Below are 18,277 nucleotides of genomic sequence, written 5' to 3'. Positions count from 1 at the left end.
GTGCTCCACCGCATTGATTGTGCAGTGAGAGCGAGGTGAAGGTCCGCAGATAGGGCGAGCAATCGCTTTGTTCGCTGTGGCTGATGGCTGGTGATAATTTATTATAAGAGAATAATATTATTGACTGGCTAGTAGCTGGTGGCTGATGTTAATTTAATATGAAAAAAATAATACTGCTGGTTGGCCGAGAACACAGCGACGGGGGAGACAGGACGAACAAACCACCGGCGCTGCGGGTACTTTTGCTGGTGCGCACAAGCAGCGAGCGAATACAAGGGGCAGCAGCAGCAACCAGCAAGCAACCAGAGTCCAGAGCAGACCAACTTGATCCGTCTCGCGGCCGCTGGCCTTGGCCTCCACGGAGGCTCCACCCACCCGCCCATTCCAGCCGTCCACGTACCCCCACCAGGATACCCCAACGGCGCAGATCCGCCGGACCGGACGCTTCCAGCCAGCGCCCAGGCGAGTCGGTTGACGGGCACTGTGCCCCTGTCCCGTCCACTCGTTGGCGTCTCCCCGGACCCGGAGAGAGCGAGGCTGCTTGCTCTCTGGCTTCCTTCCAACCCAAACCAAAGCCCGAACCCACCTCCCCGTCGCCTCTACCCCGCAAAACCCAATCCCGAGCCAGCCAGCCAGGCCACCAAACCCTAATCCCCCGCGCCACGCGCGCGGCCTTCCATGGGCTGACCGCGCCGCGGTGGGGAGCCCCGGATCCGGAGCTAGGGTTCCGCCATGGAGTGGGACAGCGAGTCCGACGGCGCCGGCAGCGTCGGCGCCGGCGAGGAGGAAGAGGATGAGGAGGAGGAGGAGGAGGAGGAGGTGGTGGGCGTGGCGGGAGCCGGTGACGCGGCGGCCGCCGGCGGGATGTTCACGTTCGCGATCGAAGGCATGCTGCGCGCGTCCGGGCCGTGCGGGCTGGTCGTCACCGACGCGCTCGAGCCCGACTGCCCCATCATCTACGTCAACCGCGGCTTCGAGGAGGCCACGGGATACCGCGCCGAGGAGGTGCTCGGCAGGAACTGGTCGGTGCCTCGTCACCCTTTCCCCCACATGCGTTCCACTCAATTAATTAGCTTCGGACCAATTTGATTTCGACGCAAGGGTTAGCTTGTTCCGCTTAGAAACGAGCAAACCTACTGCTATTTTCGTAGACACGTCGTAAGCATCTCTGTTGTGATTTTGAGTATCAGAAGTGGACTGGACTGGAAGGTGCTCGGTTTTGCTGTTTGAAGCCTCAACCTCTTAAGGAAGTAGGTAGTGGCAGGCAACCGTTTGCTAATTTTAGGTGCGAGGATTTTGGTACTTAGAATCAAGGAAAGTGTAGCACTGCTTTTCTGTCGGTTTCGTTGTGGGCTTCTGTTTTGGTGGTTCTGGATATTAGAATGGGACATGCTCGATTTTGCTGTTTTTGAAGACAAGCTCTTTGAGAGAAATGGAAACTATTGATATTTATTCATTCAGCTGCTAGAAAAGTCCCTCCTGGTATCGCAGTTTGTGTTCAGCTTGCTCATTCTATGTTATAAATGTGTGGTCTTTGGTTTATGGTCATATAGTGTACAGCTGATAGCATAGAAGACTAGAAGTTAACACCGCAGAGTGCTGTGGTGTTTTGCATCTGCTTGTGTGGGGTTTGCTTAACAGGTTTTTTTGGGGGGCTCTATTTACTGTATATTATACTTACTTAATCATATCTTGGCTGATGTGCTAGATTGAGACCATGGTATTTGAGTTGCTATTTGATTTGAAAATCTCGCATCTAATGCTACCGTGCAAGTATGTGGCTTAACTTTCATGCTTCACCATTATTATAATTACTTCATTATAGGATTATTTAGCATGATACCGTACTACTGATTCCAAACAAAATATCACGAGAGCCTCAAACTTGCATGATATCGATGTTTTGAGGTCATATTCTTTAACCATTGTTATTTGGAGGAAAAATTCTCTAATGTTAGCAAGCACCATCAGATGGAATCAATAGAATGTTTGATTTCTAGGGAAACAAAATGATGGACCTGATCAGTTTAGGGCGGATCTTTAATCAGTCTTTTATCTGTTGTGTCTACTGGAATAATTTAATTTTTGACGGCTGAACAGTTGGTACCTGATAGTGATAAGTACTCAAGAGTACTGATATTTTTCAGTTTTCACCTCTGGTCTGCAACTAACACTAGATGGTAGAAACTCAATGGTAGGTCCATATTGTTTAAAGAGATTTTCCAAGGTAGTTAATGTTAGAGTATATTTGGTAGTTTAGATATTGTATCCGGACTGCCATACATATCCGTTGGGGTTGCCTTGCACCCCAAGTATTGTACTCTTATATATACCGGTCGATGCATCAAGCTAATACAATCCATCAATTATACCAATTCTATTCTTCCTACATGGTATCACGAGATTAGGGTTTGAGATCCTAGGCTATCTTCCGCTGTCCTAACCCTAGCGGCCGGCGCCCCTCCTGCCTCCTACGCGCCGCCGGCCGTCCCCCACGGCTCCCATCCAGGGCGCCCCCTCGACGGCCTCCTAGCACGCCCCCGGGGAGGTCCTCCCATGACCTCCGCCGGGGGCAGCGCCCTCCATCGCGGCAGATCGAGTTAATCCGCCGCCATCCTCCCGTCTATCAGCAGCAGATCGTGACATACCTCGCCACCGCCGCCATGAAAGCTGTCGTCGACGACCCCGATCTGCGCTGCCGTGGTGGCAGCCGCAGTCTCCTCTGGCGTCTGTGCCCTACCCCGTGCTGCCGTGGTGGCAGCAAGGGCCCCGACACGGCGCGTCGACCTCGTCGCCGGCGGCATGCATGACGGCGCCGCCCCTTCACCGAGTGGGCTCCAGACGCCGCAAGGGAGGGAGCCGCCCGGCTTCAACCGCCCCTCCACGGCCCCTCTCGGCGGGGAGCCACCCGGCGCAGGACCTCCAGCGCCGCCGCAGGGAGCCGGCCGCCCGCCTCCCTCATCGCCGTCCGCCGTCCCTCACTCTGTTTCTTCCGCTTCAGATGCGGTCATTGACCGTGACGAGAGAGAGAAAAAGAGGAGATTGAGAGGATTGCGCTACGCGCACCCAGAGGTGCTACACGAGAGTTGCTGCTGATTTGTTTTTTTGGTAATTCCTCTGTTTTTTACTCGAGCACTGCTCGAGATTGAGTCGCCCACCGCCCGTCGACCGCACGCCTCTACTTCGACATCAGCATCGGCTTCACCGGCCTCTTCTTCGTCTTCGACTGTGCGGCATAGCGACATGGACGGTGCCCTAGGGGACGCCCATCTGTGCCGCCCACCTTGTCGCCTCGTCCGCACGTCGATCTTCGCCGGCTCGTCGTCGCCTCCACCGATCGGGACGCCTCCACCGACTTCGCCCATCGTCGTCTCGCCTCGCACATACTCGGTCTGATCAGCCGACGTGCGCGATCCACCTGGCTCCCGTGACGTCCATCATCGTATTGCGCGCCTCTTCCCCGAGTATGGAGGGTGGTTGCTGCTTCGCCTCTTCGGGCAGCAGCGATACCGTCAGTGGTGTTCCTCGTCGTTGCATCTTCACCGCCGCCGACTACGTCCTCGACTTCGTCCACGCCGGCCACTTCGACCGCATCTTCGACATCGTCTACGACTACGTCAGTGCGCGCCTTGCGCGCACATGGTCTTCACCGAGCTGTTCGAGTTCTTCGTCGCCTTCTTCGAGCTCCGCCGCTGCGTCCTCCGGTTCATCAGACCTTGCGCCAGATCATCCGGGGTTACCTCGTCGCTTCGTCCAGCACCACCTCGTCGCCATCGTCGCCGTCCACTTCTACCCCTTCGTCTACTCCAGCAACTGCGGGCTGCATCGGCATCTTCTTCCTCACCGTTCTTCTGCGCCTGCGACCGTCGTGGAGGCCTTCTCTGCTGGTCCCTCAGACAACGGCGTCTTGGTGGTGCACTCTCCCTCGCACGTCCGGTCTTGGCAATACCGGTGCGTGCCATCGCCCCCGATGCATTCACGGGTCTGGCAAACCTAGGGATGTGTCGCTCGATGGCGTGTCTGCGTCGACTGCAGCATCGACTCTCTCTTTGACTCCCTCGACGCGTCGCCGTCTTCGTCTCCGTTACGACTCCACCATGGCGCTTCCTCGTGCGACCGCGGATTCCTGTGCGGCTCCTTACCATCGGCGACCTCGACAGCTCACCATCGACCACGGCTACCCTACACACGACTTCCTCGACCACGGCTACTTGCCCCAGTTCGGCTTCTTCGACATCGGCACAAAGGGCTACCATCCGCATGAGTTTCTCGCCGGTTCTCTCCAGTCGCAGCATCCGCATTGCGCCGACGCTACAACTGCGGGGGGATGTCAGTCTGTTGGTTCCTACCTTCGGCTTCTCTTCCAGTCTCACCGTCTGCAGTGCTCCCGCTGTGACTGCGGGGGGATGTTAGAGTATATTTGGTAGTTTAGTTATTGTATCCGGACTGCCATACATATCCGGTGGGGTTGCCTTGCACCCCAAGCCTTGTACTCTTATATATACCGGCCGAGGCCTCAAGCTAATACAATCCATCAATTATACCAATTCTATTCTTCCTATAGTTAACAATTAACCTAGACGAGAAGAATACTCCACTTGCTGTAACTCTAAAGAGAAAAAAAATAGTAGTGTTATTAATTGCAAAATCAGTAATGTGGCTAAAAGGTAGTAAGTAAAAGTGAAAATAGGGAAATAGTAATGCTAAGAATTGCACATTGAGGTTCTATACTTGGTTTGTAACTTGATTGGCTGATTTGCATCTTAATTTCCCTCAACCTTTTCATTTGAGTCAAGACTGCAGAAACATTATCTTGTTTGTTATGGCTAATTAGTAATCCAAGTGCACTTTCATGTTATATATGTTGAATTACAGTTCAAAGATATTTAAAGTTTGGGGAAATTGCAAGATTGATACTCCTTTGAACTGTTATTGCAAGCTTGACACTGGAGAATTGCAAAAATGCTACTAACACTGTCACTCAAGTGGTCTTTTTGCAACAAAAATAAAAACCAGCGTCAAATTTGTAAATGCCCCAACACAATACTAAATACTTGTTGATCTGATATAACAGCTGTGTTGCCAACAGGAATTTAGAGTGAGCCCCCATGTCACTCTGCCTAGTTAGCAATTAATTAGGGCTCATAGATGGTTGTACTGACATACAGTAGGGACCTGTGCAATTCTGAACTCCCAGGATCTGTGTGATGCAGCTTAATTGATTCTTACCCTATGGATTTACGTATGCTTGCTCTTACATTTGTTGTGTAATTTGATTGTCAAGCACCATTGTTCATGTCAAAACATACGCAGGGATTAAGTGTATTCTCAATGGAAATCTAAGCATATGACCTTAGTTCCACGGGAGAGTGCTTATGAGTACTTTGGTGTTTGCGTGAGGCAGAAATTCTGCTTTGCTAAAATGTGGTTTAAAATGAATTTCCCAGGTTCAATGGAAGTCAAAAATATATCACGTCTGAATGCATCTCTCCTCTTTGCTTGTTTCATTATTTTCCTGAATTATGTCACAATATAGCCTGTGCGGTTATTTATTAGTTAATTAATATTCATTAAATATTTTTACACTACCATTTTGTTCTCTCTTTCAGCCGGTTCCTGCAATGTAGAGGGCCATTTGCTCAAAGGAGGCACCCCCTAGTTGATGCTGCAGTGGTTTCAAATATTCGAAGATGCATAGACAATGGTACTGAGTTCCGCGGTGATTTACTAAATTTCAGAAAGGATGGCTCTCCATTGATGAACAGGTTGCATCTGACCCCTATATATGGAGATGATGAAACCATAACCCACTATATGGGCATTCAGTTCTTCACTAATGCTAATGTTGATTTGGGACCATTGCCTGGCTCAATAACAAAGGAACCTGTGAGATCTACAAGGTTTGCTCCAGATAACTCATTTCGACCCATATCCACGGGGCCTGGAGAGAGCAATTTCTGCCGGGAATACTCAAGTATCTTCCAATTGATGGATGAAGTGCTTTGTCAAAGTATACTGTCAAGGTTGTCACCAAGAGATATAGCATCTGTGAGCTCTGTGTGCAGGCGCTTGTACCACTTAACAAGAAATGAAGATCTTTGGAGAATGGTTTGCCAGAATGCTTGGGGCAGTGAGACTACTCAAGCTCTTGAGACAGTGCCTGCTGCAAGAAGATTGGGCTGGGGTCGGCTGGCAAGAGAACTGACCACACTGGAAGCTGTTGCCTGGAGGAAATTGACAGTTGGGGGTGCTGTGGAACCATCTCGATGTAATTTCAGTGCCTGTGCTGTAGGGAACCGTGTTGTTCTCTTTGGTGGGGAAGGTGTAAACATGCAACCAATGAATGATACATTTGTATTGGATTTAAATGCTAGCAATCCAGAGTGGAGGCACATCAATGTAAGCGCAGCTCCTCCAGGTCGCTGGGGCCATACTCTGTCATGCTTAAATGGATCTTGGTTGGTTGTTTTTGGTGGATGTGGGAGGCAGGGTCTGCTGAATGATGTATTCATGCTGGATTTGGATGCAAAACAACCAACCTGGCGTGAGATACCTGGAGTTGCACCCCCAGTTCCACGTTCATGGCACAGCTCCTGCACTTTGGATGGGACAAAGTTGGTGGTTTCTGGTGGCTGTGCTGATTCAGGTGTACTACTCAGTGACACATATCTTCTCGATGTGACCATGGACAGGCCAGTTTGGAGAGAGGTACCTGCATCTTGGAAACCACCTTCTAGACTGGGCCATTCAATGTCTGTCTATGGTGGCAGGAAAATCCTGATGTTTGGTGGTCTTGCTAAGAGCGGCCCTCTGCGACTCCGGTCTAGTGATGTTTACACAATGGACTTAAGTGAAGAAGAGCCTTGCTGGCGATGCCTCACTGGTAGTGGAATGCCTGGGGCTGGAAATCCAGCCGGGGCAGGTCCACCTCCTCGCCTTGATCATGTCGCGGTGAGTCTGCCTGGTGGAAGGATTTTGATATTTGGTGGCTCAGTGGCAGGTCTGCACTCAGCGTCACAGCTGTATCTGTTGGATCCGACTGAAGAAAAGCCTACCTGGAGAATACTGAATGTTCCCGGGCGTCCTCCTCGCTTCGCCTGGGGCCACAGCACTTGTGTTGTTGGAGGAACAAAAGCCATAGTGCTTGGTGGACAAACTGGAGAAGAGTGGGTGCTTACAGAAATACATGAGCTTTCTCTGGTTAGCAACTCAGTTTGAGTTCCAAAGGGGTTCTAGTCATTTTCCTTGCAAATTAATGTGAGTTCTTATTCCGACCTGAAGCTTGATTGATTGTCTTCACCGACAGGACTGGAAGAATGAATGAGCATACTGAATCTTTTGGCAGCTGTTTGGCTTGGCTTGAAGATAATAAGCTTACTCGGGATTGCTCGCTTTATGTAGACAAAGGGTAGTGATATGTTCATTTTTATTGCTGTTTGTTTGGCCTTTTTACCAGATAATTACAATTCATAAGCTGCTATTGTGAGACGAGTACCAAATTCTATATGTATTCTCAGATGTTTCTGACTTGCAATATGGTAGGGCACAAAGGACTATGCTGTATAGTTTAATCTTTTGATGTACGGTACTTGTTGACAACTTGATAGTTGATGACTGATAAACCCTCTTTTTGTAAAACTTGTAATATGTCGTAGCTAGTTTCAGTCAGGTGAGCTTAGCTCGTTGTATTTGCATTGTCCTATGTTTTTTTGCATTTTCCTATTGTCTGACATGTTTTATCATTATGGAGACATCATGTACTATTGATCATGAACAGGTTTTGAACTTTATGGTCCAAGTCCGAAACGTCTCTGATACCTAGCTCGTGTAATTTGTTGATGAGTTGCTGTAAAAGAGCCGAATTTGTTTTCCTCCACTCTGTATGTGCCCATCTATGGCCTGCTGGTGGAGTTTTAAAATCTGTGTACTTTATTAGGGCTTGTTTGGATTGATGACAAACCTTACATATTTTGCCCTGTCTAAGACAGGTTTGATTGGTTGTAACCATAAACGGATTACGGATATAGTCCGGTCTCACAATATTCTTCTAGGCTAGAAAAAGTGACAAAACAGTTTGATGAATTAACTTTACCCGGGGTTAAGAAGTGAAAGTGCTCATGACTTCAGGATACTTCGTCCATTCTTAAATATATAGCGTTTAGTTCATGCTAGTAAGTCCAAAAATGAACCTGCTAGCTTGTTCTAAACATCATGTATTTGAAAACAGAGCTAGTACTTATTTTTCACGATCCAAGTTCGGACACTGCAGCCTGTCTTGCGTCCCAGTGTACACTGTATTGGTTAGATTAGATTATTCGGCCGTTGGTGTATCCTAGCTTGGTTTAGGCCCTGTTTGGGGGAGCTTCCTGGAGCTTTTGCTTCTCCAGGAAGCTCCAAAAGCCACAAGCTCCCCCAAACGGGGTCAGATTCTCCAAACCGCGGAAGCTCCAAAAGCTCTTCTTTACACTACAAGCGGAAAAGCTCCATCGGAGCAGCTTCCCGAGCTTTTGGCGTCCCTCCTCCCTTCCGCGCGTCCCCCTCCCTCGAGGTCGCCGCCCCAGATCCGTCGCCACCCGCCGCCCTCCCTCCGCGCGGCCCCGCCGGCGGCTCTTCTCCTCGCCACCTTTAATGGTCTCCACCCGAGCTCCGCCCGCCGGCCACCTCCACCCGAGCTCCGCCCGCCGGCCACCTCCGCCGAGCTCCACCCGACGGATCCACCCTCGACCCGAGCTCTACCCGCCTCCACTCGAGCTCCTACCGACTCCACCCGAGCCCACCCCGACGTCCCCCTCCATTCGCGGCCGGCGAGCCGAGCTGCGAGCTCCGGCTGCCTCCACCCGAGCTCCGCCCGGCGGTCGCCTCTGCCGAGCTCCGCCCAACGGATCCATCCGCGGCCGCCTCCACGCCCCGGCAGCTCGGCTCGCCGGCCGCCTCCGCCCGGGAGCCCCTCCTCTCTGCGTGGATCGACGCACCGCTGCCCCTCCCCTCCGCGCGGCTTGTCGCGCCGCCGCCCCTCCCCTCCGCGCGGCTTGCCCGGCCGACGCCCCTCCCCTCTGCTTGGACCGCCGCGCCGCCATCCTCGCCAAAAGCTCCATTGGAGAAGCTTCCCCAAACAACACAGCTAGCTTTTTCCAAAAGCTGATTCCTACACCAGCGGGGTGAGCTTCTCCAGGAAGCGCTTTTGGAAAAGCTGCCGCTCCCCCAAACAGGGCCTTAGTCTTTCTGTGATCCAGCTTGTCTATGTCACTATGTGATCGTACCTATACTTGTACGACAGAGTGACGAGTTGTGTGACGATAAACGAAATGATCCAGAGTCTAATCACAAGTTGGCAGCTATGGTGCCTCTATACAAAGATAAGTCTAAATAAAATAATTCATAAACTCAAAGAGGGAGATGGTAGGGTTTCAATTTCATTATAGCTGCCCTTTGGCGCCCTCTCCTCCAACATGCCTTTTGCTGAAAACACGGAAGAAATCAGAGACGCTATCCATTCCTCAATGAATCGCAGCTCCAAACTTCGAACTAGCTTTCACTGTCATCAAAGCCCGGAACTGAATGGCCCAACTTTGTTTTCTGCCGGTGGGCTAAATGAGTAGAAGGCCCAACACCAAGGGACACACCTTCCTTATACTTCTTTTTTCCTTTTCTTTTGAGAGAATGGACTGATCACCGATACGACGTCGTGGCTGAGCATGATCTGGGACGTTGGGCCTACGTGGCTTTTTTTTTTGTCTGAAAACCCACTCGATTATTATTCCAGAATGTCTTTCTTTTGTCTAAACAAACAAGAGAGATTTTCTAGCTTATCATTCCAGAAATGCAACGTGGTACCCTACCTACGGACAGTCGGACAGATCGCCCCATTCCGAAATCCGTATTGCAGAAGAGTATAAAATACCTCGATTTGATGCTCCGGACTCCGGAGATCAGGATAAGATCAATATGTTAGGCCATGTTTGGCAGGACTCCACGAGCGGCTCCGGCCGGAGCCCTGCCAAACGCCCATTTTTGCTTCAGCTCCAAACAAGAAGCCAGACTTGGAGTCGGTCGTGGCTTCCATACGGGAGGCGGAGCCACGTTTTCGTGGCTCCAAGCGGCTCCGCCCCCCTCCCCTCGGTCCCAGAATGCCCCTCCCCTGGTGGCAGCGGACGGAGCGCACACACGAGGTGGGGCCTGAGCGGCCGGCGGCGGCGGCGGAGGCAGAGGAGGATGCCGAGGCAGCTGGCGGCGTGGAGAAGGACGGCAGCGCGCGGCGGAGGCGGGTCTCGGCCAGCGCGCGCTTGAGGTGGCCGCGGCGGCAGAGGGAGCGCGCGCCCGGGGCGGGGCCCGAGCGGCCGGCGGCGGCGGAGGGAGGGCGAGCATGAGGGGGTGTGCCGTAGGTGATCTCGTCGGCCAGCCAGGAGTGCTCGCCGGACAGGTGGGCTGCGAGCGCCCGCGGCGAGCAGACGAGGTAGCATCCGGGCTCCGGGCGGTGGCACGGGGCGTGCCCGCACGCGCCCCTGTGCTCGTCGTTGCGGAAGTAGGGGACGAAGCTCCCGCAGCCGTACTCGCCGAAGTGGCACGGCACACGGAGGTCGGCGAAGAAGAGGTCGAGCCCCGGGCAGTGCGCGTAGGCGGAGGCGGCCACGTTGCCGGCGCCGTCGCCATTGCGGAGGGAGGAGGGGCCCGGCGGCGGCCGTGGGGAGGAGGATGCTGGCGGCGGATGCGGGGAGGGGCCTGGGGGAGCAGGCGATGCAGGCGAAGGCCGGGAGGCGGCGGTGCAGCGGAGATCGAGAGGCTGCAGCGCAGCGGAGATCGGGAGGCGGAGCAGACGAGAGGTTAGAAGGTGGACGATTGGATAAGGAGGAGATGAGGAAAAAAAGAAAAGAGGGAGGAAAAAAAGAAAAGGAGAGGAAAAAGAAAAAGAAAAAAAAAGCAAAGGTAAAAGAAAAATATAGAAAGAGGCAATTTAGACATTTCACAATCTCAATCCAATAGCTAAAGCTATTTTGACAAATGTTTTCTAAAACGGCTCTAGCTCCACCAAAAAAACCGCTCCACCAGAGGAACCGGAGCTCTGCCAAACAGGCTCTTAATGTCAGCGACATGGTTAAAGAACAGGCAAACCGACAAAAATGAAAAGCTAATCGAAATAATTTGCAAGGTCCTTGTCGAGGCCATCACCAGCCAGATCACCTAAAGAATTGAAACGTAACACGAAGGCAAGCCGAAAGCTCAATTATTTGGACCACGACGGAGCATGTACCAGACATGCATTCAGCCCGTACTCAAATCCCAGTTTAGAATAACACAGGTGGTAGGGTCAAACAGGCTCTCCAGCAACATGTACCTTCCTTGCTCATCTCAATACACGTCTCTGACAGTGCAGCGGGAATCATAGACAAATGTGAACACCATCGCCATGGATCCAAATGGATGGCACGCGAGAAATCAGAGCCTGCTGGTAACAGTTCTCAGCACCTTCAACACGGAAGCCCATCAGGAGAAAGAGAACCTACCACCAGCACAAGGGAAGAGCAACTTGGCCACCTGTAGCTTTCCAGACACCTGTCTGAAGTTGCCTGAGGAAAGCTTCAACTTGAGAGCACAGAACTGACACACGATTAAGCCCAAGATGTTGTGTCTTATCCCAATGTCTTATTAGGAAAATACCAACCACATCTACATTATCTGCACTGCCCAGTGAGACAGAAGTCTCCAAAAAATCCTTAACTCAAGTTTGTTTTGGGGATTTATGCAAAGCTGCGCTACATCAAAGAAGCATGGCGAAAAGAACTGTCAATATATATACAAAAATAAAACTAGGATGATGAGGCTTGTTGCAAACGAACAGCGGGTTCTGTTGCTACTTTTTATGCACAGATAAGTTTAAACTGGGGCAGAGCCTACGAGGACAGAGGTGCAAAGAAATTCAAATGAGCGGAGGTACAATGGTTACGACGATGGATACATCGCATAACAGCTATTCTCCCTTTTCTTTTTAACCATGGATTCTATGAATTAACGTCCATATCTTGTATCTCTGCATCCACAGGAGAAGCATATGAAAAGAATCAGCATTGAGAATCTAATTGATTTGATCAAATATTCTTTTACAAGATGTAAATACTATTATCAGTAGTTCAGGCTGATTTTAGAGAGCAGCTTTAAATACTGTCCATAGGATGCGAGCAAAATTCCAACCCCAAGACTCCGTGTACATTTTAAAAGTTTGTCTAATTTTTTTCTGCTGTCCCTACTAAATCAATATGCCCTAATCTGGCACCCCATGAACATGCATCAGACAGAATAAATAGGATTCAGATGGCATTCATAGTGCATATTGACATCGGCAGGGGTGATAGAAAACATAGCAAAGAGTAAGATAAAATAAAAAATCTATATAGCTGAATAGCTCACCAGCTCAGGTAGCCATTATAGAAGTACAACATGAACTACAGAAAAGAACAATATGTTTGTCTTCCATGTTTTATACAAATATGTGAGGGATTTTATTTGGTTTATATTTCAAACAGCATGATCCTGTTGTGCAATCGGGTATGTTTTTATCTTTTTGAAAGGCACATGGTTCTTAGTAGCCAAACATTTGCAATAGCATACTCCAACTACTGTGCGGGAAATTGAAAATCGATTACTTTACATACCTGTAATGGAAACTAGCCATTCTTCCAGGTGCTGCAATACTAGGAATAGCACCTGTTACTATGTATTCATCATCAATTTCATCAAATCTGATTTCCCTTAATTCAACAGATTGTGCTGGAACCTCGAGATTGAAATTTTCCAAATTAGCCTGATTGCCACTCCTCCTTCCTCTTCTTTCCCTCGCTCTTGCTCTTCTACGGCTTCTAGAAGACCTTGAAAATGCCTTGCAAAACATACATGACCACCAGTTTGTCCTGACCCTGCGGAAAACTTCATAGTCCTCTCCAGTGTCATCATCTCCATACTCAATCACATAATCTCCCAGAACAATTCCATTGGGAACTTGTGCATGTATTGTGCTCAACACATCTACGATATCAGAAGATTGCTGGAAGTTCTCCCAATCAACTTGCCTAGCAGGATCAATCTCCGAAGGGCGTGAATCTGGATGCTTTTGTTGTGTGTGCTTCTGAAGCTCATTGAAGTTACCAACAAACGAACAGCAATCCTCTTCACAATACCTTTTCTTCTGGTTAAGATGCATCCGAGCCTCACCGATAACAATCCAACCAATAACATCACCTCTACACAAAGGGCAGCTTGGGCGGTTGTTTGCATTAGATGGCACAATATGAATAATACTATCGAGAGGAGGCACAGCCAACGAAGAAACTTTCACATTGGCCGGCAGCTCATATGCACCTTTAAATCTCTCTAGGCAGTTTGAGCGGGTCTGGTCTGTATCGCAGACAAACGGCCTGCAGCCTTTCTCATAAGAGGTGCATCTCAGCAGGACTGCATTGTGAGGGTAATCAAGGCAGATAGGGCAAGTAACATCCTCCAACCAACTCTTATCAAGCTGTATGTCCAGGTCAAAAGAACTGTGCTTTACCACCTTCTTCATGAGCAGGTTTCCTGAGCCCATGACAGACTTCCAACCAAAACTCCTGAACCTAACAGGCGCAACTTTTCATTACAAACCTGTATGACATCAAGAGGTAATCAGATGGATTCCAAGTTACTCCATCATAAACATAGTGCACATTCCGTATACAACAACAGAGGGAACGAACTAATATAATTAGCAATTCCGTCAAAGGACAGCACGGCAAGTACAAACATCCTAATACCCCCAATCAATCCATGTAATGATTCCCCGTAAACCCACATGACTACTTTGACAGTGGAAAGGGACTAAGAGAACTCATCCACACAATGATTTCATACAACTTACAGTTCTGAAGAAACTCTATGAACCCCAGAAATGCAACAGAAACAACCAAGCGCACGTGAGTCAGAATCCGATTTGGATCCCAAAATATCTCGTCCCACGGTGGGAGTTTGACGCGGGGGGTGGGGGGTTCAGTTGAACCCCCGAAATTTTCGGAAAAATAAACCGCGCGAACAGGCACCTACAACAACTTCTACGGCGCGGCGCGGCGCGGCGCGATGTCACTTGAGATCGATCGATTTCGCGCGCCGATGGATTGGATTAACTGGATGGCATAACGAAGCACATACAAATCCACACGTCGACGGAATCGAGTCCATTCAGGAAATATTCGGAATTCTGGATTCGACTGCGAACAAAACCGCCGGAAAGGGAATCCATCCAGGGAAACAAGCAGGAGCGATTACTCACCAGCAAAAGGCGACGAGACCGACCACGGATCTCCGCTCCGCTCGACCGGTAGAGGGGCGGCGCCGCGGCGGATGGAGGATCCGGCGGAGGGAGGGTGGGCCCGGCCCGGCGCGGCGCGGGACGGGACGGGTAGGGAGGGGCGGCGGCGTCGCGCTCGGCTGCGGCGTCGCCTCGGGGAGAGTCTAGTCTAGGTTTGGAGTTGGACTTTTAGAGCCATTTGCGCTTGCGTGCGTCGAGTGGAGAGAGAGAGAAACGAGGGGAGAGAGAGAGAGAGAGAGAGAGAGAGAGAGAGAGAGAGAGAGAGGCCTGGGGCCGGGCCGGCGATTGCCGCCGCTCTCGGCTCTTGTTTGACATTTTCCACCGCTTGCCTCCGCGACTTTTTAGTATTTTCTTTTCTTCTCATCTTTTTTTTCCCAGATGTTTGGTCACGTGTTGAACACTTTCATCTTCCCATGAGGCCATGATAGTGGTCTCTGAATATGATGACCCCATTTCTTCGAGTGTTATATTTTTCATTCATTAGCTTTCAAAAAAATCATTCATAACGTCAACAAAATTTAAATTATTTGCATATACTTCATGTGTTCCAAGTATGCTACAGACTTCAGCGGTGGACGATTCGGAAAAAACACATTTAAATAGTAGTTTTATGATGGATTAGTTTGTCAGAATTTTGTGTGGAAACAGTAGTTTTGGTCATGGAGCGTTGAAATTTCAAATGGCGTGTTTTCACTGTCGTCGTCAAAGACGTGAAAAATCCGTCGTTTGTAAATGGGAAAAACCGTGTACAAACTACAAAGTACCGTGGGCCGCGTGGGCTTTCACTCTGACAATGGTGACGCGACAAACAGGTCAGTGTGGATGACGCGAGCAGGGAGGAAGACTGGAAGAGAAATGTGGTAGCTTCCAAAAGAGAGAGACAAAAGTTTTAGTATTTAAAAGTATTAAATAAAAGTTAAATAAAAGTTTGGTTCTAAGAATTTTTTAAGTCCCTGGAATTTTTTAGTATTTAGAAGTATTAAATAAAAGTTAATTATAAAACTAACTGCAGAACCCTGGGGCTAAATTGTGAGACGAATCTAATGAGGTATAGTAATCTATGATTAGCGGATGGCTACTGTAGTATCACTGTAGCAAATTATGAATTAATTAGGCTCATTAGATTCGTCTCGCGAAAAAGCACTCAGCTGTCAAAAAAAACATTTATAAATAGATTTTATTTAATACTATAAAATAGTAAGATTTTTTTTGATGTGATAGAGATTTCTGAAAAAAGTTTGGTTGCAAACAGGCCTTGGACGTTTGATGCGAAGGGAATGAGCAGATGACACTGATGGCTGCTGCATCGTGCAGTCCATGGAGACATCTTCTGAACACTGATGCACAGATCGACGCTGCTGATGTAATGATTGTGTAGGGTTCTCGGAGAAAACAAAGGGACGAGTTACATATTTGGCCACGAGCAAATTATAACAGCGAATACAAATTCCTCGTGGCAAGATTCAGCAAAAAGAACAGAGAAGAAACACGTATGATTTGAGGTGTGTTTGAGTGGTGTGATATGTTTGTTGAAGAGGTTTGGTGTTGGATTGTTGCATTTTTCGGTTTTTTTTTTGTATTGCTCAATCTAAGTTTTGATCTTCTTTTTAATATAATCGGTAGCTCTTCAGCCCGATTCGTTAAAAAAAATCACACAAAAAGATTTGCATGAAATGTAGACCGGTCGTAAGCACAAAAAAATATGTCAGCAGTGGACAGAAATAAACATAAGACACCATAAAAAGCGTCATGGTGAAGCTCCTGTCACAGCTTGACACTAGTACACTCGGTTTTGGTTTTGGATCAAACTGCTCTTCGCACCGATCTCGGTTCGTCGGCCTCACTCATGTTCATTGCTCACAGACTTTCTTTGCAACTGAAATTGCTCAGACAACTTTCATCCTTAAACTGAACTGTCACCAAATCCATGCTCTTTGTAGCTGAATGGAAAAAATTACAAACAGTAAGGCGTCATGCGTTATGTACTAACACAGTAGAGACCTTTAAATGGACAAGTGCATGACCTACCTGGATGCCAGGGAGAGTGCAAGGGCACATTTTGTCACCGCAGAAGGCCGTGGTTTCTGGCGGTAGTAGCGGGTAAATTCTCGAGAACCAAGAGCTCTCACACGAGTCCCTTTACCAGTCTTGTTTGTGATTACTAGCTCAGACCCGCCAATTCCAAGCTCGATGTTGTTGTTAACATCGCCAGCAGCAACCAACTGCTTACCTTCGACATCGGTATAGCTACAGTGAGAGTAACATTGTTAGACCAGATGCTTACTGGTTTTATTACTTTATTATCCAAAAAAAGAAGATTCTGTTTATCTAAAAACATGCCATGATATAACAGAACTAACAAATCTAATTAATGTAGAGTCCGACCCAAGTAACTTTATGGAATATGAGAACCACAACTCAACAGCCTAAATCAGGCATGTGCAGCATAACATGACTTGAATCTCTGAAAATTGAAAAATATATCCATGACGACAACCTAGATATGTTAAATTATCTCTAGATTTTAATAACTGAAATCCATCCATTTTAATAACTGAAATCTATACATACAACAATTCACGTGACATTCAGATGAATATAGTAGCAGGGTATCCCCACAGGATCTTTCCCCGACAAGAATACTAACATCACTGAAAATCCCCAAGTTTAAACCTTTTAAATTTCACATCCTGTTCATTGAAACAGGAAAAGAGATCTTGAACTTTTGTTAGAAGGAACTTAGTAAAATCAAGCTAGAACAAAAACCTTCTGCAGTAATCATAGAAATCCTCCAGGTCGGCATCTTCATCCTCCCCGCCATCTCCATACCGTAATTTGCAATGACCCTTTGCATCCATGTGTTTCCTGACAGCCTCTAGGCTCTGAAAGGGCTGGCGCCTATCATTGCAGTAGAGGCAGATAAAATCCCGCTTCACCTGCAGGTGGAGCAACCATTGAACATGAAGATTTAAACTGCATAAACAGAACACTAGATGGTAGTAGATGCTACACAAATCAGAACAAAATGTCCACCTTCAATCCAACGTGGATAAGAAGACCATGGGGATCCTTCAAGTATTCACTGTCAGGTATGAAGAACCCATGCTTCCTGTGCATATGGACCATGCAGTCTTCTACTGTGTCATGCTTAAGGTCACACATGAAGCAGAGCAAGGGGTCCAACTCTTCAGGTTCTTCATCGCATTTGGAGGGATCCTCATCCACTTGAATGTCTGGAGCAGAATCACCAGCCAACTCTTCATCCTCTTCCATCGCAGCCGGGCCTCTGCGCTCAGCAGGTGGCTTGAGCTTGACGACTGTGATTCCGGCAATGGAGGAATCGGGCCCCTCCTCATCAGAGGCTCTCATCAGATGCGATCGCGAGCTGAGATGCTGCGCGTGAGCTCTCGAGCTCCTGTACTCCTTCCCGCACAGAGCACAGCCGTACAGGATTGGAGTGCCCGTGAGCTCGCTCCCCTCCCCCAATGCAGCTTGCAAAGCCAAGAACAGAGCCTCGGTCACGCCAGGAACTCCCGCCACCTGACAAGCATGAAACGTCAGAGAACGCATGCAGCACGAAGCGTCAGAGCCGCGGCGGAGGGGGCGATCGATACCTTGCGCTTGAGGTTGAAGCAGTGCCAGTCGGAGCGGTAGTGGAGCCGCTTCTGCTCGTCGTCGACGAACCTCACGTTGCACGCGTTGCAGTTCGCCGTCGCCATCCTCGCTCCCCCCTTCTCTTCTCCTCTCTCGGTTCGGTTGCTTCGGTTGGCAGGGACGAGCAGCACTGCAATGGAGCTTCGCTTTCCTTTTCCCTCTTCTTCTTTTCGCGACCGCCCTCTTCTTCTTCCCCTTCTAGGACTAGGACTCTAGGAGTGGCAAGTTATAGGCTCCTAGAACTGAGGCCCGTTAGGACCCGGCAGCAGTATACCTTCCAAGAAACCAAGTTGC

General features: G+C 49.1%; 3 protein-coding genes across 3 annotated transcripts; 1 reads left to right on the top strand and 2 right to left on the bottom strand.

Moving 5' to 3' along the window:
• The first annotated feature begins 538 nt into the window (after positions 1–538).
• LOC120668604 (adagio-like protein 1) lies at positions 539–7,785 on the top strand. Its single transcript, XM_039948345.1, has 2 exons — positions 539–1,022; positions 5,610–7,785. The coding sequence occupies exons 1-2, from the start codon at positions 733–735 to the stop codon at positions 7,216–7,218; spliced, it is 1,899 nt and encodes a 632-aa protein (XP_039804279.1). The 5' UTR covers positions 539–732; the 3' UTR covers positions 7,219–7,785.
• A 3,930-nt stretch (positions 7,786–11,715) lies between these two features.
• LOC120668601 lies at positions 11,716–14,604 on the bottom strand. The gene is made up of 3 exons (XM_039948344.1): positions 14,291–14,604; positions 12,648–13,629; positions 11,716–12,025 (listed from the first exon to the last, which is right to left on the bottom strand). Exons 2-3 carry the CDS (start codon positions 13,571–13,573, stop codon positions 12,004–12,006), a joined length of 948 nt encoding a protein of 315 aa, XP_039804278.1. The 5' UTR covers positions 13,574–13,629; positions 14,291–14,604; the 3' UTR covers positions 11,716–12,003.
• A 1,299-nt stretch (positions 14,605–15,903) lies between these two features.
• LOC120668924 (cytoplasmic 60S subunit biogenesis factor REI1 homolog 1-like) lies at positions 15,904–18,182 on the bottom strand. Its single transcript, XM_039948733.1, has 5 exons — positions 17,944–18,182; positions 17,363–17,869; positions 17,096–17,265; positions 16,358–16,576; positions 15,904–16,269 (listed from the first exon to the last, which is right to left on the bottom strand). The coding sequence occupies exons 1-5, from the start codon at positions 18,046–18,048 to the stop codon at positions 16,233–16,235; spliced, it is 1,038 nt and encodes a 345-aa protein (XP_039804667.1). The 5' UTR covers positions 18,049–18,182; the 3' UTR covers positions 15,904–16,232.
• Between the last annotated feature and the right edge of the window lie 95 nt (positions 18,183–18,277).

Source organism: Panicum virgatum, chromosome 4N (genome assembly GCF_016808335.1).
Source record: "Panicum virgatum strain AP13 chromosome 4N, P.virgatum_v5, whole genome shotgun sequence".
Taxonomy (NCBI): Eukaryota; Viridiplantae; Streptophyta; class Magnoliopsida; order Poales; family Poaceae; genus Panicum; species Panicum virgatum.
Note: the sequence above shows the minus strand (reverse complement) of the source record. Positions and strands in the feature narration are given on the sequence as shown.

Bases quoted from the DNA above. Each gene is read 5' to 3' on its own strand.
- LOC120668604 (XM_039948345.1), top strand. From the start codon at position 733: ATGGAGTGGGACAGCGAGTCCGACGGCGCCGGCAGCGTCGGCGCCGGC. The intron at 1,023-5,609 runs GTCGGTGCCTCG...TCTCTCTTTCAG, and splicing joins GAGGTGCTCGGCAGGAACTG to CCGGTTCCTGCAATGTAGAG.
- LOC120668601 (XM_039948344.1), bottom strand. From the start codon at position 13,573: ATGGGCTCAGGAAACCTGCTCATGAAGAAGGTGGTAAAGCACAGTTCT. The intron at 12,026-12,647 runs GTATGTAAAGTA...CTGTGGATGCAG, and splicing joins ATGGCTAGTTTCCATTACAG to AGATACAAGATATGGACGTT.
- LOC120668924 (XM_039948733.1), bottom strand. From the start codon at position 18,048: ATGGCGACGGCGAACTGCAACGCGTGCAACGTGAGGTTCGTCGACGAC. The intron at 17,266-17,362 runs GTGGACATTTTG...CTCCACCTGCAG, and splicing joins TTATCCACGTTGGATTGAAG to GTGAAGCGGGATTTTATCTG. The intron at 16,577-17,095 runs GTTTTTGTTCTA...CTCTCACTGTAG, and splicing joins TTCTATGATTACTGCAGAAG to CTATACCGATGTCGAAGGTA.